Here is a 24973-nt window from a genome sequence, read left to right as displayed (position 1 = left end):
TATCTTGTTGCGTCACGTTAGACTGGCTGCGGCTGATCTCTGCTGGGAATGTGAGTCACTTCTGGCGCAAACAAAGCCCACCCAGTCCCTGCTGGGATTTGGAGCAAAACACAGCAAAGCAGAACAATAATAAAGGAAATCCAAACTTTTACTGAGTGAATGGTAGCTTTTATTTTATTTATTTATTTTTTTAAATCTCAACACTTTTTCCAACTTGCTTCGTCTGTTAGTTTTGAATCATATTTTCAATTAAAAGCGACTGCCGTGTATCCTTTAACGAGGAATAGGCTTTTAAGAGTGAATCGGTGTAGCGATAGAATGATAGTAGTAAACCTCCGCACTGAAGAGACAGAGCGCCGGGCACGCGTACGGTGCCTTGCGCGCCCCCGCCCGCTGCTGCGCACAGACAGCCGGTGCGGAGACAGAGAGAGAGAGAAAGAGAGAGAGAGAGAGAGCTGCTATTAGTTGTGATAGAAAGCGGCGTCAAGCACATACCGTCTGAGGAGCAGCTGCTGCGACAAGGTGGGTTTAAGAAAATATATTTTATTATGCTCACACCAAGATTCATTTGGCTTTGTCGCATATTTGGAGCGCTTCTGTTTTCAGCGCGGTTGCCATGTCCTCCAGCTTGATCCAGCGTCCTCCTCTCCGCGCTTGTTGTTGTGTATCCGCAGATGCTGAGCGTCGCCGTGCTGTTTGTGTGCGCCGTCGCCTTTGGGCACGTCTCCGCTCGCTCGGACAGCGGCAATTTTCTGGATGATAAGTGGCTCACCGGAAGATGGGATAAATTCAGAGATGTAAGTGACGTTTCAGGGTTTTATTAGTAGATAATACCCCCCACACACTACCATCACCCAACCCCCATCCTCCCAAGTCCCCCCCTTTTCCCCCTCCTCACAGTCTCACGCATTGGGTTGAGATCATGCGCTCCTCGTTTTCATCTCGTTGTCTCAGCGACGCGTCACGGGTTCCTCTGCTATGTTTGTCACACGTTCATCAGCCTCTTCACTCAGGCTGTGAACAAACCAACAACCATTCAGGGAGGATCCTTGCTTGTGGGGGGTGCGTGGGCGTGTGTGCGTGTGTGTGTGTGTGTTTTTTTTATTATTATTTTTTAAGCTGTGTGCTTAACAGAGGTAGCCAAGGCCGCAGAGACATGGAGCTGTCTGTGAGTGGCCGAAAAGGGCCCAAATAGGTAGAGACAGGGCCGGACCGAAGTTGACTGGAACCCTGAGGAAAATTGGATCTGGAAGGCCAGTTTTAGTTGACACTTGTTTAAGCGTCACGAGGTGCAGCTTACTGTGGTTAATAAAAGTTACAGATATAAAACCATTACAATTTATCATCATAGTGTTCTAAAGAAAACTTTTGAGTCATCAGTTTTTTCCATAGAGTAAGGGCCACCACTTCTCCCCCACCTGCAGCTGCACTGTGCTAGTCCACTGTTTGTAAGAGGACTTCTATAGTCAAAAAGAAGAAGGAAAAAAAATAGGCATTTGGCATTAATTGTGAAAAATACTGTGAGTCAAGTAGTGGAAACTAATTAAGGTAATTAGGTTTCATACCGCAAAATGTCTGTTTAAGGTTTATTTGCACCTCTGCCAGTTTGATACCTGACTTATTTGGATACTTCAGTTTGAAATTTCCAGGTGAACTTCTTATGTGTACTTTGATAAATGAGGATTTATAATCATTTTCTCTATTAGAGAGTCATATTTTGTAAGAGTGAATTTCCCCAAACATGAGTCAGAACCTGTATAATTAGAAATAGGGTGTAAAACGAGATTTTAGTTAAATTCCATAAAATAATATAATATATAATCTAAAAATTTACCTGATGTTTGAATCACCACAGGATGACACATGGCACTGCTGCCTTTCTGCTTTATTTTGCATGTTCTTCCCATGAACATTGGTTCTCTCAAAATACTCTGGCTTCCTCCCATCATCCAAAAACATGCATGTTGTGATAACTTGGCTCTCTAAGTTGCTGTTAGGTGCAGTGAGTGTGTGTGCCAGTTTCTGCCATGTGTGTTTCTGTGTTACCCTGAGGTGGAGTGGCGACCCTTCCAGGACGTAGCAGCCCTGTCCTCCATTTACCACTCAAGATAGACAGATAAACAGGGAAGAAGAAAACATGAGATTTGTCCATTTGTGTATTTCACTTCAATATTAATCAAAAAAATATTTGTCATCCAAGTCAACTACATTGATACACAACTAGATGTGGGATGAGACAAAAGTGGAACATGTGGGTAAATGGGGGAGGGGGGTGTTACTAATTGCCAAAAGGGGGAATTGACCTGTAGCTGTCTGGTAAGCAACCAGCTGTGGGCTGGCTAGCCTGACAGATAGCATGGCTAGTTAACTAGCAAATATCAACTTGTTACAATTGTACAAAAGAGAAATACTAGAAAATAAATAGCAACAATCAGATGATGTTATACAGTTGTGTTTTGAATGTTTGTGTAAATAGCTTGAAGCTGTGATATTTTTGCTCAAGGTCGTCATACCGTGAGAATCTTACAGATTTTCATTCCTATGTTAAATTCTGGTTCTGCTAAACACATCTATCACGTTATTCATTTAATATATTTAATATTAATTCAATTAACATTTAACCTTTTAGATTCTAAAAAAATAATTTTATATTAATTAATCAACTGAGTGAATTTAAAAGTTTGCATATTTTTGAAAACTGTACCACAAAGCAAACTATGAAATGATTTTTTTTGTGAGAATTTTGCAGCTCTTGGCAGTCTCTCACTGGTCTCGCTAGCAGGGGGTTAAACTGTGTTTTATTTGCACTAGTCAGGTGATCAAAGTTTTCTGTAGGAATACAATAAAAACATTTGAAATAGGATTAGAACAAAAATTTTGCATCACCAGGCAGCCCCAAGTTCAGTACACCAATGTAAGTCTCATTGGTTAGCCTTTGTGTTCTCTGCTGGACCTCACACATCACAAGTGAGAATATCGGACGTTTAGCTGAACAAATATCTTCAGTTTAGTTCTAATCAAAATGTTCAGGGTTTTTTTTAATTGAAACAAAACATCTGCAAGTCAATTTTCTTAATTAAAATGTATTGATTTTTATTGCATAATACTTATTATGTATAAAAAAACCAAAACAACTTTTTTACAATTTGGCTACAAAGATGGCCCTTAGAACTGCAGTCTGTGAAGAAATGTAAGCCAAGACAGGGATGCTGTGAATATATTATTATTATTATTATTTCTCTATATTTGGTTTTGTATAAATGATATAAAAAAATCTCAAGAAATTATTAAAACACTGAAAAGTAGATCATGTCCTCTTGGAGATGGCATCCTTGTGGGATCATTAAATGAATATTACAGGCTGAGTGTCTGATTAGGCCTACCTGTAGCCTACATATGTTTCCCCAGTGATTTGCCTCTTCTCACAGCATAACAGTGATTTACTGTGAAGTGATCTGGCTGATTATGCTGCTGCTGAAAGCCCTCAGCAGCAGACTATATGTCAGCCACCATTAACCTGGCATGCTAAGGCCACTTAGGGCATTAATGCTCCTGCAGACTCTGGCGGATAATACCTCTGATCATGTGGTCCTGTTGCTCAGTTTGCTGCAATTAATCACCCTCCTCTGCACTAATTCCTGTATCGATTAAACAACCATTTAGTAAGAAAATGCTGCGGGGTTTTTTTAGGAGTGTTGTTATCCTTGTTTCGTGCACTGGGCGTCTTGAATGCTGCTTCTCAAGATGTTTTCAGCAAGTAGCTGCTGCTGTTGAAAACTATTGAAATTACTGCTCTGTGCTTCACATGGTCTGTCTTCTGCTAAAAAAAGATATCATGCCTCTAGCTACAGATTTAATGGCTCCACAAGCGCAACAGAGTGCATGCTTCAACTTGTACTCACACACACACCCCTGCCCCCCCCCCCCCCCCCCCCCCCCACACACACACAATAACAAATATGAGCTTTATGCGCAGCAAAAGGATCGGCATGCACATCAAGCCTTGAAACCATCTTTTTGAGAAAAAATTGTCGTTGGATTGAGTCAGAGAAACAACAAGGTAAAGAATTGGAGGAAAATAAAGCTACACACCAACCTCAATAGAAGGTCATTTCCTGTGTGCTACAAATGTAGGATTTATAGCTCTAGAGCCAGAGAGAGATACAGAAGTGTCTTTCTATTTCTTTTTTTATTCGATTTTTCATCTCCTTTAGTGTCGGGACAGACGTTTTCTCTGCTAGCCACGGCAAAGCCCTTAAGCACAGGTGGACCCATGTGATACGCCTCTGGTCCTAAATTGGATTATGCAAATACTCATCCAGGAACAAAAGGTTGGAGAGTAAATTTTACTGGCCATGTGCCTGTTCTATTTATGGTTACCTCTTTTCTTGAAGTAAGGAGACAGACAGAAAAACAGACATAGCCCCTTGCCCAACTATTCATGCGTATTTTTCACATTTTGTCATGTTACAGCCACAGATTTCAATAAATTTCGCTGTGATTTTATATTATAGACCAACATAAAGCATAGTATAAATGTGAACTTGAAGGAAAAGAATGCATGGTTCAATTAAAAAACAAAACAAAACAAAAAAAAACCCATAAAGCTGAATAGTGTGGGCTGCACACATAATCAGTATAGAGCTGGGTAATAAAATTATAGCAATTTAGATTTTTCCGTGATAGTTATAGAAGAAAATGTTGATATAGTCCTTCAATATACAGAAAAGATGATAGCCAGTGGTAATAAAAGCTTCTCCATTTTGGAACAATCATATGGCTGGAATAGAGAGACTCAAAGTTAGGCTGACACATGCAGCACAGTAGCAGTCAGACTAGCTAACCTCTATTGTTTGTGCAGCTGCAGCCTCTTAGTTCAGGTAAAGGGTACAGCATGACTGGGGAAAAAAAGAAAAAAATGAGTGTCCTGAAAGATGCAAAAACAGAAGACACAGCGAATGACATATTTAACAAGAATAGATTAGTCATGTGAAAGTATTTTGGCTATTTAAAGTCAGACAGAAAACAAAGTAGCATGCTCTGCAAATTATGTTGAGTGCATGTTCTGATGAAGTTGGTGAATACCACCAATCAGTATTCCCCTAATTAGAATTTGTTTGTGTCTGTTTATTTTAGTCATTAATTTTTTTGTCTTTGAAAATTTCTACAGTCTACAATGAGGACATAAAGATTGAAATGTGTTTCCTTTCCAAGCATAGACAGTGTCTGTTTTATTGTTTTGATTGTTTTCCTTAAAAGCTGCTAAAATTTTCATTGAAGATATAAATCAGTTTTTTTTGTCAATGTCAATGTCAATGTCAAATTTATTTATATAGCACTTTAAAAAGAGGCATAAAACTGCACCAAAGTGCTGTACAAGAATGACAGCATTTGCTTGTTTATATTGCTTTTTCTTTACTTATTACTAAAATAAAGCAATATTTCAAATGAGATAAACAAAATAGACATTTTAAGAATTTATATTTATTTTATTTGTTTGACATCAACAAAAAGTGTTCTTGTGTTTATTCTTCAATATTTTTAATTTAAATATACCTCTTTTATTAATCTAAAGCCTTGGGCTAAATACAGGATAATGAAATATTAGAGCTGAAACAGACTTGACACTATGGCAGAGGTTCACTTTCCAACAGACCTCTAAGCATACAGCCAGAACTACAATGGAATGGTTGAGAGCATATTTATATTATATTTGTGCCTTAGAATGACCCAAAGTTTATAGCTAAACTGAGAATTTGGCATGAGAGATATAAAAATTCACATGCACTAAAAATGTAAATGAGCTTCAGTTATTTTGAAAAGAAAGACTCTAATTTGTTAAACGATAAATGGAAAACCATATTTTTCCTACGTGACAAGAATTGTGAGTACTCTCATAAGGCAGTATGTAGATATGATAATTTGTCCATTTTCTTGCTTTAACTGTGAGGCTTGAGTCTTAGCAATAGACTGTATTTAGTATCTTTCATTTCCTGTTTCAGTTGCTGTCTTCGGCTGAGTGTTTTTCTCCTCTTTCACCCAGTAGCATATCAGTACATCGTGGAAGGTATTTGTGTAAATGCCAGCGGTTTTGAAAATGTTCACTTTTTATTTTGCAAGCACTGCAGACACTTGGACTTGTATCCCTGCACAGCTGCCGAGGCTGAAATATTTTCAGAAACAGAGCCCAAATAAAACTTTCGAGATAATTGCTTTAGCATTTTCTTGTACAATTATATCGCTAAAGCTAATATTAATGTTGATTTTCTAGCCAGATGTATGCGTGGTGGGCAAAACTTGGAAGTGATGCCAGTCTGATTTATGCCGCCATGCATAATAGAACAAAGCGTCTTCTCCTGTCACAACACTGCCAAGTTGTACATTGCACGCTCTGTAGAGGTTGCACCTCAAGGCACAGGCAGCCTTGAGGTGCAAGGCTGACTGTGATTGGAGTGACACAAGCTTTAAACACAAACACAATGTAAACTGTAGTTCTGTGACACACTGACCACTTAGAATTTTATTTTCGGGGGCTTAATAAAGTGGCTCAGGCTTTTTATTTGCATCTATTGTTATATGACAAGACATTGTTTCAAGTAAACTACCTCACTGATGTTAGATGGAACAGTAGACAAGCAGTAGTGTAAAATCAAAAGAAGAGAATTTGTTAATTTCAGTTAATTTGTTTGTTTATTTGACACAGAAAAACTCTGCAATGAGTTTCTAATCTAGGAGGTAAAGCACACAGCAGACAAATCCCAGATATCCCACTTATATAACTTCTGACTTCAGTTTTGTCCTACAGTGAGATTATTTACCATGTTTTTGCTTTCCATGAAGCTTTCACTTCCAATCAGTGCTGCTAAAGCTGATCCAATAACCAGTATATATGGTCCTCACGATCACAAAATTTGTCAAGTCTTTCCCCAAATTACTCTTGGGTAGTCACCATGTGCAGAAACTATGCCTGTAGAGCAACTTAAAGTTTATACAGCAAGCAGGTAGTGCAATGCTGCTTTCATTTTGCTCTAAAAGCCTTCACTGGATCTCACACTAAGTGCACAAGATAGAAGCCTGGCTGCTGACTTACTGTAAGCCCTGTTAGAATGGCTGCCGAGACCTGGGGCCTGAGATAAACTCAGGAGAAAGATTATTGTAGCAATGAAGGGAAAAAAGTGATGACAGAGACTTGATTGCATGGTTTACCATGAGAACAAAATAATGCCCTGGTTAGGCCAGTCTCATTAGAAGAGATTATACTTACTATGCTAAAATCTTTTTCCCATTCTTTATGTATTTTTTAGTGTCCGTGTGTGTCCTGTGTTGTTTGTGTTGTGGAGTGTGAATGATGTTGGGAAGGTACAGAGCTTGAGGCCTTTTCCACTTCAGAGCACCTTGGTATGAATTTGCGTGTATTTTGTGCGAGCATGCATGCCACAAGCTTTAGCAAGAAAAACAGTCAGTAGAATTTAACATGCAGGTCTCCTTTTGGACGTTGGTAAAAAAAAAATTTTTAAAGCAGCAGATTAGAAACAACAAGAAGCAATTGGGGTACATTTAGGAAAGGTGTAATCAGGCCAGCGAAGGTGAGAAACACCTGGATTTTTCTTGTGGGTACACACCCAATGAGCCCACTCTTGTGCTTCACTTTATTTTCACATCCCTTTTCACATTTGACAATGTTAGAACAACAAATGTCAACTAGTGGACACAAATAGATGTGACCAGCTGCGTTCTCTGTGTTACACCGTTTCGTTTCCACGTTGAATGTTTCTGTTCCTGATTTTCATGCTCTGAATCAGAAGAAAGTCTTCTTTTTTTGTTCTGTACGTGTATGTCTGGAAATATAGGACAGTGACACAAGTGTAAGCATACCAAGACATGGCCATCCACCTAAACTAAGAGGCTGCTCAAAGAGTGCATTAATCAGAGAAGTAGCCACTTGGTTGGTTGTTTTGAGAAGGAAGCCATTAGTCCCTTTCAGATACACTTATGTTTTTCAGTTATTTTTTAGAAGTATTTGATATGCCTCTAAACCTGAAATATCAGTATCTGCCTTAAACTGTAAGGGTGTAACATGGGATTGCAGAACTAGTGTAATGCAGCACAAAGCAAAGCAGGAGCGCTCAGAGCAGATACATCATAAACATCATAAACTGGTAGAACCTGATGATGATAATGACATGCTTAAGTTGATGCACAACAACTTTATGTGTGTCTAAAGCACTGAATGCATCTGGACTCACCCCAAGGGAACTCCTCAAGGAGAAACCCACCACAGAAGAAGGCTGCAGGTTGTAAACTGCACCCCCTTTGCGATTCCAGCTACATGATCTAAATGGTCATATGGCCTGCAAGCCTTGTTTGATGTGAAGGTTGGTATTAATTTTGGGACTATGATGTGAAGGGGGCTACTGAAAACCACAGAAAGTCCCATTTAAAATTGGCCACATGAACAAGCACTTGGAAGGAGGTCAGATGAGACCAAATTCGAATTCAGCCACTCTAAATATACAACCAGAGCTACAGTGGAATTGTTTGGATGAACACATTTTTATCTGACTGAATGACAAAGTAAAAGTTCAGATCTGTAGTCAATCTCTAGCAAAACTAGAAGTTCACAGACACTTTTCATCCAGCCAAATTCTCAAAGAACAATGGGCAAACAAATTAGTCTCTAGATGTGTGAAGCCAAAAGATTTGAGGCTGTAAGAAAAGGTTAAAGGGGATTAAACACAGTGTTAGCTAAGAGGGCGCTGAATATAAGTGCTCACATCTTCCAGATTTGTATGTTGAAAATATCCACGTACCCATTTCACCCAACTTCAGGATAATGTTTTACCTTAAGCCAGTCTTATCACATCAGATGCCGACAGTGTACACTAATGTTTGTACAATGTGAAAAAATTTTCAGTGGTATGAATACTTGTGCTCAGTGCTGCATTTATGTTTTGAATCTATAGTTGAGTTAGTGCTCCTCCAATTATTTAATGTGTTTAATGCTGTCAGATTCCAGCACTCACATTGGGTGTTTTGTGGTTTGTTAATGGGACCATATTTGGGTGCAGGAAGTGCTTTCGTGTTCATTTGTTTGTTTGGATGTTCTTCTGTGTTTGCGTTGTTCTGTTCCGATGTGTCCATTGAAGCCATTAAGGAATCAGACCGCAAGCACTTTTGTTGTCTTTCTGCTGTGTTCGCTTCTCTGGAGGGCCCGGCCTCTGTAATGCAATGTTCTCATTATTCTGTTTCAGCCTGCAGAGCTAGAAAGGAACCAACAGACATTTTCTTTGCATTTTTTTTATTACATAGGTGGACAGTAAGCAGGGAAAGAAGAATGGGATGGGTGCAGAGGGGCCTCTGCTGAATAGGTAGATCAACAATGCAGGGCAGAAAGGCGAAATTGATTTGAGCTGTGGAAGAACAGGAGTCGACCCTGTGCTCCTTATAGAAAGAAAGGAAGTGACACCCAGATAAAGTCACATTTTTCCTCTCTGCTCTGCTTATTTTTTTATAAGCAGAGAGGAAAACAGTGAGTTCATTCAAAGCCAAAACTAAGGGCATGTTTATAACTCCACAAACTCTGCTGCAGGAGAGGTCAATTTTGACCTACCAATCCTGATTTTAATTCCAGCTGTAAACTTCCATCCATCCATTAGTTTTCTGTACATCCTTGTCCCTAGCGGGGTCAGGAGGGGTGCTGGTGCCTATCTCCAGCTAACATTCTGGGCGAGAGGCTGGGTCACCCTGGACAGGTCCCCAGTCCATCGCAGAGTCGTAAACTTTTAAAGTAAATTTCTGCTCCTGCTGCTGTAAGGGGCCACTAATTATTTGTATCCATAGCAGAGAGTCCAAATAAAATGAGCCAGGATAGTTTAGGATGAAAAATTCTTGTATAAAGATTAATAGGCAGAAATAATTGTGCCAACCTAACTTTACTTAAAAAAAACAAACATCTGATATTAACAAGTAGGTTTATGCATAACAGAATTATTTGAAGCAGAGCATTTCAGTGAATATGATGATTTTAAACCTTCCTCACCCAAGTCCCAACTTAAAAGGTTTACTTCAGTTTCCTTAGACGCCATTGTTTTATGTTTTCAAAGCCTTCTGAGCTTCATAGTGCAGTAGTTTTACTTGGCTGCCTTTAAGGTTTTATTTAGAAACCATTCAAAGCATATGAAGCTTTTCTGGTTTAATAGTGTCATGGCTTTTCACACTTCATATGCTTACAGTCAAATTCTTTGCAGCTCCCACAAACGTATATTAAATTGTGCAATAGTCTGATAATTGTCTGAATGTTATTGTCTCAGTACTCCATTATACATACATACAATTTATGTACTGTGGTACACGGCTGTTCTGATGTAACGTTTTTCCAGTTCTTGTGTCACTGTTGACCTAAAATTGAAAATGCTTAAACCCCAAAGTTCAAAATCACCAAGTATGAAGAGCTGCACTGATAGCAGCCTGGATGTCAGACTTTAACTGTATTGAAACCAGTTAAAGGAATTTGAAGGGTTGGATGCTTTATTTATTTATTTATCAAACTTTAATCAGTGACTAGGGTTAAGAGTGGAGTAGCATCATCCCTAAGTATTGAGCATGTTGGGGTCAGAGAATAATGGGACTCAGAACTTCTGAAGGCAAACTGTGTGCAAGTATGCATGAGAGTGACTGACTGTGAATGATAAACACAGAAACAATGGAGACCTGTGAAGAAACAAGAAAAGCCTATCTCTGTGGTAGAGAACACAGTGAAGGCACCCAAAGATAGACAAAACGTCTTTGGAGTGAGATGTCTGAACTCACACTGGGCTAAACAACTGAGCGTTCACTATTTTATAATCCCCTTTTACATTTGAATCAGAAGCCAGCACCTGCTGGGATTCTCTGTGGCTCGGCCCTCTATTAAAAGCCAGCAAATCTCTCACCTTGACGCATTCCAGATTTAGACTGCAGGGCTGCAGTCACAGGGCACTGAACTGAGTCACTACCTCAGGGAAGATTTATGTGAAGCATCTAGTTACACAAATGTTTCACCTGATAAAGCTCTATTTCATAGCTGTGCTGAAGAGGTTTAAAAGAATATAGCAGTGAGCATATGTAAAGGAAAACATGGAGGGAAAGGCTCTTAAAGTTTTGTTTTTTTTATCCATGTCAGATGATGAGTGTTACATTGACTCTCAAAAGCCTTTGCACACCCTGGCATATATACATAAAATGGCTTAGAATTTACACTTCTCATGACTGGTACTTTTGTACAATTGCAATTTTATCCTTTGCAACCCTTCTGCAATCAGGCCTAACTTTTTTTTATTTTTTCTGCTTTCACTTTAATTAATATTAGGTATGAAGCAAAGAAGTTGTTGAAATGAGATAAAAAGTTGCACAAAGCAGACGTGTGCTCACTCAAGCAACAAGAATCTGAGGCTTTCTTCTATAATTCGTCCCTAACAATTTTGTGTGATTGAATTCTCAGGATGGGAATTTTTCCCATTGATTTATCAGGATCTAATTTTTTCAGATGACAAAAGGCTGGGAGTTTGACAGCAACCTGTGTACTTTAGAAAGCCATTGTGTGCGTTTAGATGTGTGTTAAAGAGCAGAGCTGAGAACCTCAGAATGTTAAAGTATAGCAGTGGGATCTGAGATCAAGGCCTCTCCATCTTGTTAAAGTCAGAGCAGTGCTGACTCTGTCCTTATCCTTCTCTTTATTTGAAGTCCTTTTAGCCACAGAGAGTAGTTTCTAAGGAGGCCCAAAAAAAGTTGCCTCCAGCAGATCACAACAGACCTCAATTTGCTCTCCAGCTTTTATATTGCAACCCTTTTACAAAATTCAAAATTATCTTCAGTGGGAAAGGGTACAACCAACATTCAGTCCCATACCAGATGACTCTGGCTGGAGGAGTCTCCCGGCTTTATTTGCTGCTTCTCAGACTGCTGCTGTGTGAGTAAGAAGTCCTCAGAAACAAGCTTAAAAACAAGTTTATCAACTGAAGCATCTGGCACAGGAACTCTGAAACCCACAAGAGCACCAGCCTGCAAATAAAAAGCGGTACAATAAATCTTGTGTACCTGTCAGCAGGCTGACTTGCACCACATTTTCAGTTCTGCTGCATGTGGACCTGAATTCGGCTCTCTGTTCCTCTCAGAAAGTCAGGAGTTGTCAATAATAGTTTGTAAGATTGTGTTTGAATGTTGTCTGTGTGTTTATGGCAAAAGGAAGCACGTTAGTTGGTCTTAGTGATTATAAAATGTCCAAAGTGCAGTTATTTACTGAATTGTATTGTAAATGAGAAAACAGGCTATAATTTTAGAAAGGCCATGATAACATATTATGTCTCAGAGATGATTATTTGGACCCTTTTCTTATTTTGTTGTACAGGATTCATTTTCCTCCATTTCATGCAGCAAATTAGCTCTGTATCTTATAAAATCCTTGCTGATGATAAACTGATTTACATATCCCTCCAAATCCTGATAATGTTAGAGCCTACACTGACGCTTAGAAATTAAAAACAATATTCTCTACTGAAATGACAATAAAACAGATGCTGTGATTTTTTCCCCCAAAAGACATTCCCAAAAAAATCCAATAATAATATCCAGTCCTTTAGAATCTTAGGGATTATTATCAAATACTCTACTAAAAATAATATCTAGATGTCCTCTTAAATTTTATTTAACAAATTCATTATTGGAAGGTTTTTGCTAGAAACAGCAGTTTGTGCTTTTGTTTAGTAACATGTAGACCACCAGAGCTACTGTATCTTTATTCCTGCTAAAGCTGAGAGTCAGTTTCAGGCTTACAGATGTTTAAAGTTTAACTGAAAGGATGCTTAATGAGCTCCTTTCCCAGCTCATATTACCCGAGTCCCCGTGTACCTTCACTAGCTGCCAGCTGCTTTATATTGATTATATACAGACAATTTATTGGATCAATATAAGAACTTTGTGGCCGATTCCTAGTCTCTGATTTTGTAAAGCTCTGACCTGCCAGTATATTGTCATATTTTTTTTTTTTTACATGATTCTGATTTCTCTGCAAGAACTATAACATTAAATATACTTTTCCTCCCCTTCCTGTATAAGTGATGATTCATTATTTATTCTCTGATGCAAAGTAATGCACTGCATAATAAAGAGTTGTTGCTGTAAAATATGGTTTTAGTAACTGTAAGCAGCAATGTCTGTGTCTGCCAAAGGGAACGTAGATCCATCTCTTAAATGTGAGATATCCAGCATTTCCAAATCCAGTATGTTTCATGACTGAAACCTCCACACCAAGAGTTGTTTTTGTTTAGTGCGTCCTGATCATTGCTTTTATTTACTCTTAAGAATTACATTCCTTTAGCTCATATTACCTTCAACGTTCCATGCACAACTACAGAGTTCTGAAGTATATTTTTTAGATTAAAATGTTTTATTTTTGTTAATAAAAGGTTAGTTAGTTAGCCGAATTCCTTCTATTTAATAAATCACACAAGGTCAAAAGACACGTGTCCAAAAGAGCCAGTGTAATTATTGAAACCTGAAATATGTGTGTCATTTTACATATTTATCCTAGACATTGGCTAATTTCTTGTAAAAAGTAATCCAAATTCTTCCCAAAGATTTAAAAGTTAACAATTAAGATAAGTGAAGATGATGAGCAGCTAGTTTCAAACCAGCACTTTGTAATCCTGCAAACACTTATTGCTACAACAATATAAAATGCAGCAGCATGTGTGGTTTTGTTTCCTAGATAGCCACATGCCTATTTTATAAGGCAATATCTATGTTTTAAAATTAATTCCTGGTTCTCTGTCTTTGTAATGCTTTCTCCCAAAGGAAGTTGAGGTTTGTATGATGATTATTTTTGGTATTCTGCATTGAAAGACCTATATTGTTGTGCTTGTAGTGAACAGTAATACCTTCTCAGAATATTCTCTGAACATTTTTTTTCTGATTATGTTTATTGACTAACTGTGTTTCAGGAGCCTGGAACATGGACTCCATCCAAGCCCTTCGATCAAGGTGGGTGAGAATGAGAAAGAGCAAAGCCCGGGGTGCTTTAGTTATGTAATGAAACAATGAAAAAAAAGGAAAATACACCATAAGAAGCTCACTGACCTCTAATTGTTCTGAGGTTTCACTAACATCATTCGAGTTGCAGGTGTTATTAAATTCCCAGAATTTGAAAACAAATGCCAATTTTATAATACAAGATGGTACTGTAGATGATAAACACATGTCATGAAAAAAGTTGTTTGGGCCCATAAATATAATTTTTTTCTGCAAGCATAGAATTACGAATATAATGCAAATGGATTAGAAGCAGCTTTTGATGATCATCAAATGTTGCATAGATTACTGGCTGACAGGTTAAAGATATATTTTACAACTATGATACATTGCTTCTATGTTCCCTATGGATGTATCTTAAAGTTCTTACTTGAACTCCAAACTTGATATGTCTTGGTAGCAAAAATTGCTACTATAGGTGGAGTCAGAACAACGAAAAAAAAAAAAATCCAAACCTGAATATAATTAATAAACTTTCCAAGTTATTTTGTGGGTGTGATGGGTAAGGCTAAAATATAATGCTTATCTAAAGTCTTACAAATTGAGAAATTTTATAAGACTATATTATTGTTGCCAGAAAACAAGTCTTTTGTCCAGACTGGTGTTTGTTCAGGACAACTTTAATGTGCTCTTTAAATGAGGATTAACCAGATTAAGCTGTGTCACAACACTTCACCTTAGACATGCAGCTCATTAGCATTTGTTTCTTAACAAGTTAACTTGCTAAAACTGTTGCAAGTTTTCACCTGCAACAGTTTGCCCTAGTGATAACGTTTGCATGTTTTCACTCTGTTTTGACATGACTCTTTGATGATTTGGCTCATAACATATTTCAGTGGACTTTTCCAGTTGTTTATGAGGTTTAGCAATTAACCTTGACAAATTTATAGACTACTGTTTCAGCTCCTGTCTGATCACAACGCTCAGAGGAAGTCACATGACTCTCACAGACAGCGCTGCAGCCGGAACTGTCATTTTTCTGTGAATGTGAAAAAAATCCTTAGATTCTTGGGAATACCCAGGTCAATTAAATGATGTGCATAGCCTTTTAATACAGTTTTACAAAAATGTAATGGTTTTTTGCATTTATTTTTAAATCAGCTGCTCAGGTTGTGGACGCAGATTAAATCACAGTCAGTGCAACAACATCAGGTCCTTGGGGACTGGAGAGGATGCATTCTGTTGGGCATCTTGACTCGATAGTGGGGATCGGATGGAGAAGTTCCTACGAAAAGAGAAAAACTCTTTTCATTTAATGACACCAAGCAGCTAAAACCAGGAGGATTTTCTATTCTTTGATCATCTCATTGCTATTTGTATTACAGACAGTGGTAATCTCCTGCGCTCATCCAGGCACACCAGGACATGAACATATCCTCTCACTTATCAGTGTATCGTCAAACGCACCTACACACACGCACCCTCCCCCCCAACACACACACACACACATGGCCAGGGAAACAATAGCATTAGGTAGTGCGTTGGAGGATGGAGGCAGGATAATCTGCCAAAGCTGCTCTGAGATTACAGTAAGGTTCTTTCGAGCAGAGGTCATTCGCAGACTGTCCTGACCACAGCCAATGGCTTTGGATCTTGCTCTTAGGTCTGTTGCTTAAAGTTGACATTGGATCAAAAACTGTATCTACCGAGATCAAACCATCTCCCAGAGAATCAGATGTAAAATCAGCTTATATATATAATATACTTGCTCAAATTTACACAGGATCAGATCCATCAGTCAAAAACATGAACAACTCTCCCACGTTCAGGCTGCTGTAAGATCAAAAGTAACCTCTAAAACCAGAACCATCTGTTTTTAGCTCTAAGAATATTTAACAGTGTTACGGTGTTCTGTTCAGGGCAGCAGAGACAGCTAGTAACATACAAAGAAAGAGTGACTGAAATAAAAGCAAAAACTCAAAGAGATCTCACATAAATTCATGTTGCTTAGATATTAAAAAGTAAAAAGAAACAATACACAGCTTAACCCAAAAGCTTTGATGCTGCATTAAAAGAACAAAAGGAAAAGGAAAAGGAAAGTGTATCCGTGGAGGATTTTTCCTTTTTCTTTGTTTACCCTCGCAGGCTTTTGCCGACTGCTGTCTAGGAAACTCTGAGGTTTCAATTTGTTGCAGTGTGCACACATAAATGCACTTTACAGAGTTCTCATCATATACAACTTTGTTCTATGTTTGTAGCTCTTGATCCAGCCAAAGACCCCTGCCTGAAGATCAAATGCAGTCGTCACAAGGTGTGTGTAGCTGAGGATTACAAGACTGCCTCATGTGTCAGCCAGAGGAGAGTTAGGTAAACACACACACACTCACACGCTCACCCCCACATTACGTCTTTCTATTTTCACAAGGACATTGTTTTGATTTCCATTCATTTTTCATATGTAGATATGTTACCTTCAGTTGTCATAAAAATAGTTTTTTTAGTTTTTTAAATAATTATTTGAAAACTGTTTTTTATCACACAGGTTATCTTTGTCTGGAATAAAATTTTGTTTGATGGCCTGCTTATTATTTAAATGTGCTAAAAAAGCAAGGACAGGAGAAATCTCAGAGGGGGAAAACATTTTTTTTTGTATATTCTCTACTTTACTTCAAATGTAACATTATCTTCTAAAGAGATGAAGTTCTAAAATGCACATTTTAAAAAAGAAATAGGAGTGAATAAAATATTAACATTAGTTGAATTTATGTCCTGTTTTTCATCACATTTCATCCCATTCTCAATTGTCTCAATGACCAAAGCAACTGTTTTCTTTAGTTTGTCCAGCTGGTCTCCTTGTTGCCAGGCTCTCTTGTGACTGTTGTGTGACATTACAGCTTGGTCCAGTTACCCAGGCGCTGGCACTAACTTTCAGCGGACATAAAGTGCTGCCAAGTGATATGAATGGGCTTTGTTTGTGTGTGTTTGAGTCTGGGATGCCTCAGACTGGACAGAGAACAGTAACACCACACTGACCTCATTTCCCTCTCTTAGCAGCAACACAATTCCCAGGACATTGGGAGAGCAAATCAATCAAAAATAATAATAATAATAAAAAAGTAATAATACCAAATCCTTGTTCCAAGTCTAAAACCATCGCGAAGAACATGACGTTATGTAGCAGATAGAAAATGCAGACTGTGTGACAACCGATTGGTGAAATGATCTTTTTATGTTTTTGGTTGTCACCTCCAGTTTTAAAGATGCCAATTTGCAACCGAGTGCTGGGTCGAAGTGCAAGCCGTGTCCTGTGGTTCACCCCTCGCCTGTTTGTGGAAGTGATGGCCACACCTACTCCACTAAGGTACCCACTCATTTCAGCACTCATTGGGCTTTCTGTTATTTTTTTGTTCTGTTTTGTACATAAGGGCAGCAATTTTTAGTTTATATTTGTTGCAGTTGAACCACATCTGAACCAGCTTAGTATCTCTAATCTCTCTCACGACAACACCCTCCAATTCCTTCGGGGTATTTCTCTATAAAATTCATAAAGAGAAAGACTAAGATATTTGTTCTTTCATCTTTATAAAATTGATGACGCGTGTCAGGACAGGATGGAGAGGATCTGTAAATCTAAGTTTTTATGTCGTACCACAAGTTCTCAATACGGTTTAGTCCTGAATGTTGACTGTACAGTAGCCTTCTAGCAGATGAATATTCTTTAATGTCCAATATCCTGGCTGTATGCTAAGCCCTTTGCAGTCATCAACAGGATAGCCCTGTATTTAGTTCCATCCATCTTCTAAACAACTCTGACCGGCTTCACTGTCCCTGCTGAATAAAACCTCCACAGCATGATTCAGCCACCACTATGTTTCACAGTGGAGTGGTGTGTTCAGGGTTATGTGTAATTCAGTTAAATTCAAGTCAGTTTGTTTAGATGGCATCTTTTCAGTACAAACGTCATATCAAGAAAGTTATTTCAAAATAATCACACAAATGTTCCAATTTATCCTAGTTTTCAAACAGTTCTGTTCATTATTCAACCTAGCTTAAAGGTTTTCAATCAATGACTTGCAACACTCAATCCTCTGGAACGAGCATGTTGTGTTTGTTGACTTCACAGCAATCCCTCATATCGAGCATGCACATAGTGACAGTGGAAAGGAAAAACTCCAGCAGAACACAGCTTAGTACGGTTTAGCCGTCTGCCATGACCGACTGGAAGTCACACAGACCAGATACACAAAAAGAAACAGCTGAACTGATGCAGGATTATTCTCTATGTTCATAATACGTAAAATCTTAATTGCAGTGAGAACAATTAGTTGCTGGCAGCAGTATCTCTGTTCTCCAGGAAGGCAACACAAGCAAAGTTTATCCTTCAGTAACCTAAGCTTATGGCAGCATAACTAAAGATAGTTGAGGATAACCTAACACCTGGAATGAGGCCTGCGACAAGCAGGGAGAACTGACTTTCTGGACTATGTTTCCCCACCGGATTGACCGGTACTTTCTACCTACCTCTTCTCTCCCACTCCTCCACTTGGGGAAACATCTCTGGTTTGTCTATAAGCTGTATCAAAAGGAACATTTTAAGCTTAGTCTTAAAATTAGACTGGGTTTCTGCCTCTCAGAATCAAACTGGGAGCTGTTTTCACAGGAGACTAGCCTGACAACTAAAGTTACCAGGTTCAATGGGTGTCATCTGTAGATTTGTTTGACTACGGATGCCATCCATTTTTAATGGACAATCACTGTACATTAGATGTAAACTGCAACGGTGTACTGTATATACTACAAATGCCACTTTTGGTTCCTGAAACCAATAGACACTATACACTTGACTTGACTGCATTATGTTGCCTCCTGCCAGGCCTCCTTTCCACTAGAGGCACATTTCAAACGGGCATCATTTCTCTCAACTCTCACCCTATAACTCTCATCATTTGTTAATTTCCTCTTCTCACATTCTGGTGCTGCTTCTGTCTTTGTTTCCCTTTAATCAGTGTAAGCTAGACTACCAGGCATGCATCACCGGAAAGAAGATTTCCGTAAAGTGCCCTGGCATGTGTCCTTGTCCCCCTCAACCTGAGCAGGGCTCTGCAGAGAAGAAAGGTACACCGTTCAGCTGGAAATGTCATTTGTATGGGCAACAAAACTTACATAAAGTTTCTGCAAAAGCGTTTTTTATTGTTAATATTAATGAGGCTTATCAATGAGTCATAGAATGAGACTAAAGTTTAAATCAATAACACTTCACAGTGTGCAGTGAATCAGATCTGAAGGAGGTGGTGAGTCGCCTGAGAGATTGGTTCAGAGTGCTGCACGAGAACGGAAACCACCAGAGAGTCAAGATCCAAAAACCGGAGAAGCACAGTGAGTCACGACACACTTTCACTGAGTCAGGACATTTATGCTCACGTAGACGGTCCATAGCACATCTTTAAACTTCCTCACAGAGTTTGACGTTGGGACGTCACCAATCTGCAAGGACCCTCTGGGTTGGATGTTCTCCCGACTGGACACAAACTTTGACCTCCAGCTTGACCAGTCAGAGATCAAGAGCCTGTATCTGGACAGGAACGAGCCGTGCTCCGACGCGTTCTTCAGGTCATCTGATACGCATCCTGACAAAGTCATAACCAGCTCTGAGTGGTGCACGGGCTTCCAGAGGTATACAGGTGGGTCACTTTCAGTTTGTTCAGGGCTGAATGAACATTTCTCAGATGTGACTCCTGAGAACTTTGTGTCAAACTTAACCTGAGTCATAAAAATTACTCCTCTCATTAAGCCTGACTCCAGTAACCATTTTCTTAATAATTTTTTTCTAATCTTCTTCAATTCTCCAAGCATAATGTATTGACACATTATGTTTCAATAAAACTACAGACTAAAACGTCTCAGGCCTTTTGCAGCTTCTAAATATAGGATTGCTCTATATTTTGAAGTTCTTTCAACCAGGTAAAAAACAAATCTTGATCCGGTGTGTTTAGTTAAGATAAAGGAGACTCACCAAAAAACAAGAACTCATCTAAAAATATCTGTACGTTCGCCAAAATAACCCCTTTTGTTCAAAAGGTTTTAAGAAAACATTTGAATGAAAAAAAAAATCTATTTTTAATTAAAATCATTTGGAAAAAGGACAATAAAAAATTGTTTCTCAAACTGAAGGAATTTATACTACGATGCATTCAAGATTTTCAGTTTGAAGACATTGCGTCAAACATTTGCTTCACTAAGGACGAGAATCTATATATATTTTGTTACAAACGAACAACAATGGTTCGCTCATTGCAGCTGCAAGAGCGGACGCAGCATGGTGAGGAAAATCGTTATCAAAACAAAAGGTACGTAGCTCTGCAGCTTGTTACCAATGTCCCCATCTCTCCCTTTCAGATTCCCCATGTAAAGCAGAGCTTTCCAGCATCAGCAAAAAACAAGCTGGGAAGAAGTTACTTGGTAAGCCACCCTCCGGTGAACAAATCCACCCAAAACTTTGCTTCTCCTGCTTACTGTGTGCTTCTGCTCAAATCTGCAGGTCAGTATCTGCCTTCCTGTGACGAGGAGGGTTACTACAGGCCACACCAATGTCACAGCAGCAGTGGCCAGTGTTGGTGTGTGGATCGCTTTGGCAACGAAGTGGCGAGCTCACGCACTCACGGTCCTGCAGACTGTGGTATGCAAAATGCTGGAAAACACAGCGTCAGGTTTCTGAGCTGGTGGAAGAAATGAAAGCATGTTGTCCAATTAATGTGTCTATATTTATATTCAGGGCGCTTCAGGGTAATGGCTGAAGACATGATTTTGTTCTGTAAAATATCAAAACATAATGAGGCAATGTAGAAGGAATATCATATATAAAATCAAAAATAAATATCTTTTTTATATGCATTTTTGTCTACAAGGCATGTCAAAAATTATTTATACACAAGTTTTGAATTTAACTGTAAGTAACATTACTTACTTACATTTAAGTAACTGTAATTAAGTGACTTACTTACAGCTAGCTGCTTGCAGCTAAGTAAGTATACTTACATGGACAGAAACGTTGTGGTTGTAAGTCTCATTTTTATGTCAAAAGAAAAGCCAAACTTGATTGCTACCTTTGATCTTCATTTTTTTAGCCGTCTGCCAGATCACATACATAATTGGTGTCGAACTCATTTTCATTTTGGACACAAAGGTGTATTTTTTTAAAGCTAATTTAAAAAATACAAACTGTCTGTACAAAGAGTTTTTTTAGAACATAACATTTGAATCACCCAAGAGTTTATTGAAGGAGTGCAATACTGAAAACCAATAGTGATAAATAATGCTTTCATTTCCCATAGTAGATGGCAATTGGTTTATGAAATAATCTTATAATCAACCTAATCAGATTTCAATTTTAAATAAAAACTGTACCTAGCTATTTTGTTCATTGACATTTAGGGAACATTTTCACAAATCAGTGATGCACTTATGCTATGTAAACAATCTTTTATGTAAGTGATTGATTTTTTCTTTTTTGTTCGGTTTTTTGTTCTAGGTGTAATTCTGGAGTCTTCGGGGGACCTGGGCAGCGGTGACTCTCTCTTCCCCGACGATGACGAAGATTCATTCGTCCTTAACGACCAGGCAGGTATGGACGACGAGGATGATGAAGATGAGGACGATGACGATGATGAAAACGATGAATATTTGTCATAATTATATACATTATATAAAATGACAGAAAAAAGAAAATGAAATAACTGTATGTTTGGTCAAATTGCACGTTTCTAGGTGAATCCTCCCCCCAGGCAGATAATTCATCATACTAACAGCCTACAGACTATTCTCTGTGTATTGTTTCTCTATCAGTTGAAGGAAAGAAAAAAAATCTATATTTTGGAAAAAGGTTTCAGATTTTTCCCTCCTGTTTAACTAGAAAGTATACGTGTACACTTGTATTTCAACCAAGCAGAGAATATAACTATCTGACAAACCGGTCCATTCGTTTGGATTTGGTCACTTGTGCAAAGACCTTTCCTTTCAGTGGACAGTCCATGTCTTTCAGTGTCTCGTGTCCTTGTGGAACACTCCGATGCCTGAGTGTGTTGATGCCTGAAGGCATATTGTTAAAGAGATTTCCTTTTTCCCCTCATTCCTCCATCTTCTTCACTTCATCCGTCCACTCTTTTTATCCTTATCAAATGTTCCCGTGTATAGGTGGGACGTTGATGATGTAGATAAGAGAATATTGCACTTGTTAGGTTTCTTTTGATCTCGATTTTTTTAAACTGTGACGATAACTTTGTGGTAAAAACAAGATAAGGGTTAGACATGCTGCCGCAGATGAATTAACGTATACAACAAAACAATCATAACAAAAAAACAATCAGAAATATGAGCTGCTGTCAGACGCAGATCTAGTCAAATCATCACAGGCTCAGAAAGGATAAAAAAAAAAAAAACACTGTTTGGCCTCATGTTTTTTTTTTTTCTTTTGCTGCAGAAGGGAATTATTGTTATCTATTTTTCTAATCCGTCGTAGGCCGAATACTGGAGATGAAACAGATTTGTCTCAGCATGTCTAATACTGCGTAATGTTGTTTCCGTCTGTAGAGGCAAAGGCCAAACCTTTGAGGAACTCAAAATGAAAAAGAACAAGAAAAAAAAGAAAAGAGCTTGCAGTTGTAATAAAAACAAGGTCTTAAGTGTGTACAGATGAAAGCTCCTTAGAGTTCAGAAAATATGATGTTGATGTTTTTATATTTGCAGATGCGTGATTTTAGCACACAGCATAGCAGATTCAATTTCTTGCACATTAAAGAAAGTAACAGAGCCATGCACATTTGTTGGACAATAAATGGTGGATATAAAAAGTGTACACATCTCTGTTAGAATGCTGGTTTTAGTGATGTAAAAAAAGGACTACAGTAAGTCATTGACTTTCATATGTTATGACTATTCTGTATAATTCAACTAATAAACGGGAAAATCTGTTTTGAGGAAAATGTGATAAAAAAAACAGCTGTATTAATCTTCACAATCTGGAACTAATATTTTACGAAAAGAACTTTTAATGCAGCTACAGTGTTTAGTCTTCTTTGACAGGATTCCTTCAACATGCCACAGCTTGACATTATTTGCCCAGAGTTTTCTTCTGGACAACTCAAAGGGATTCTGCCATTCTCAATTGTGGACTCCTGCTAGATTATTCAATTTTGTTGTAGTTGGACGTGTATTAAAGCTCCTTTTCATCTTTGGCTTCTAGTATTTCGGATCTTTATCCACCTTTATCATGATGCTGCCACCACCGTGTTTCATTATGGGTGTTGAGTGTTGTTTTTATGCTAAAATTAACTTTTGAAATTGTGGCTAAAATTTATGTTGGATGTCACATGATCAAATATTCTTCCACAAGGATTTGGTCAAATGAGTCAGTTTATAACTTTCTTTATGGGAAGAAAAGGCTTCTATCATGTAACCCTACTACTACTGATTTCAATAGACAGAGAACACAGGTGAATCTTTTCAAATGCAGAAAGCAACCTGTACTTGCCAATAACTTGTGCAGCTCTTCAGGATTGCTGTCAGCGCGTTTAGAGCCTCACTGACCCGTTTTAGTTTTGTCTTTTCATCAAATTTGGAGAAAATCCTCATAGAACACCTAAACTTTGTTACAGACAAATCTGATTCACTATAACTGATGGAAAGGACAACCTAAAGAAGACTGGAAATCAAAAAGGTGCTTTAACGTTAAATTAACACTGTGCATACCTATGCAATTGAGTTAATGTAGCCCTTTTAAATTTTTACATTTTATCCTCTCACGAGTTTGCTTGTTTTTCAGTTGAAATGCACAGGAGTGCGATAATAAAGGTGGAAAATGTTTTTAAAAGATTTCGCGTGGTCCAGTTTTGCCACATTAGAGACACCTGGCATATTACCAGTGGTGTGTTGACTTTTGAGATCCACCATGATGGGCTGTGGGGGTTTAGCTGTAAGGTGTGCCTTTTTGCTGGTAAAGACATGTGATGGGTGGGCAGGATCACTGACGGCTTTACTCTAAAGCCTGTACATTACAGTACGTTGACTTAGATCTGCCATGTGTTTGGGGTTCTCATTTAAGATGGCGTTACTATGGCTTACATCACTCTTTTAATTTGTCAGATAGTTAAAATGCAGAGAGATACCTTCCAGTTAGGGCATATAAACACTGCTGGATATAAAATGTTTTATATAGAATATACACTGGCTAGAGGAAGCTTTGGTTTAGACAGCTTTATACAAGAAGAAGATAGTCAGCGTTTGCTTTTCCATTGTTTCAGTAGCTTAATCTGATCTGCTGTATCTATCTATTTATAGGGTAACTCTTCCAGGGTAAAATAAAAATCTCTCAGCTCAGATGTGTGTGTTATTAAGTCAGACCTGAGATCAGCTAATGCTAACTTATAATAATTACTCTACTATTTGGCTTCATTCTTTATTTTTCTAAACTGTTAAGATCTGAAAAGTGCCATCTAAGTGTCCCTTTTTCTGTTTTTTTTTGTTATTTTAAATTTCCTTCCAGTGTTTGTAATTCTGATTTTAAATTCACTTAGAAACTGGACAACATTGCAGTCTTGACACGTTTTATGACTGTGATAACATGCAAATCTTTTGAAGACCTCGGACACTGTAGCCACTCTTTCACCAACCCCACACTGTCATCACAGCTCTTATAGCGTTAGGTTATGATACAGATGCATTTTTTACAGTGTATGTATAATTTGCTGAAATAAAAGCTGTATTGGCCAACGTCTCTGTTGTCACAGACAATATTTAGACATGAGCAAATGAGACGGACCTTCCTCATTTCCTTGTTACAGCGTCTCGGTTCCGCGTTGAACGTTTGTGTTCCTTATTTTTCATCTCATTTAAAAAAAGAGAAGTTGCTGAGGTTTGTGGGCTATAAGTGTAAAGAGTTATTTTAGATTGTCACAAGTTTGTTGGAACTGGGTAT

General features: G+C 38.3%; 1 protein-coding gene across 2 annotated transcripts; it reads left to right on the top strand.

The window, feature by feature from the left end:
• Window positions 1–399: 399 nt before the first annotated feature.
• LOC102217640 (testican-3-like) lies at window positions 400–24772 on the top strand. Of its 2 annotated transcripts, XM_023333817.1 has the most exons (12): window positions 400–522; window positions 675–797; window positions 13831–13839; window positions 13977–14016; window positions 16263–16371; window positions 17257–17365; window positions 19011–19119; window positions 19267–19380; window positions 19464–19685; window positions 20401–20463; window positions 20543–20680; window positions 21533–24772. In XM_023333817.1, the coding sequence occupies exons 2-12, from the start codon at window positions 675–677 to the stop codon at window positions 21691–21693; spliced, it is 1197 nt and encodes a 398-aa protein (XP_023189585.1). In that variant the 5' UTR covers window positions 400–522; the 3' UTR covers window positions 21694–24772. The 2 variants fall into 2 exon arrangements, with proteins under 2 accessions (XP_023189585.1, XP_023189586.1); XM_023333818.1 differs by lacking the exon at window positions 13831–13839 and having other exon boundaries at window positions 401–522.
• The last annotated feature ends 201 nt before the right edge of the window (window positions 24773–24973 follow it).

Source organism: Xiphophorus maculatus, chromosome 5 (assembly GCF_002775205.1).
Source record: "Xiphophorus maculatus strain JP 163 A chromosome 5, X_maculatus-5.0-male, whole genome shotgun sequence".
Classification (NCBI taxonomy): domain Eukaryota; kingdom Metazoa; phylum Chordata; class Actinopteri; order Cyprinodontiformes; family Poeciliidae; genus Xiphophorus; species Xiphophorus maculatus.
This window is presented reverse-complemented; position numbering and strand designations above follow the sequence as displayed.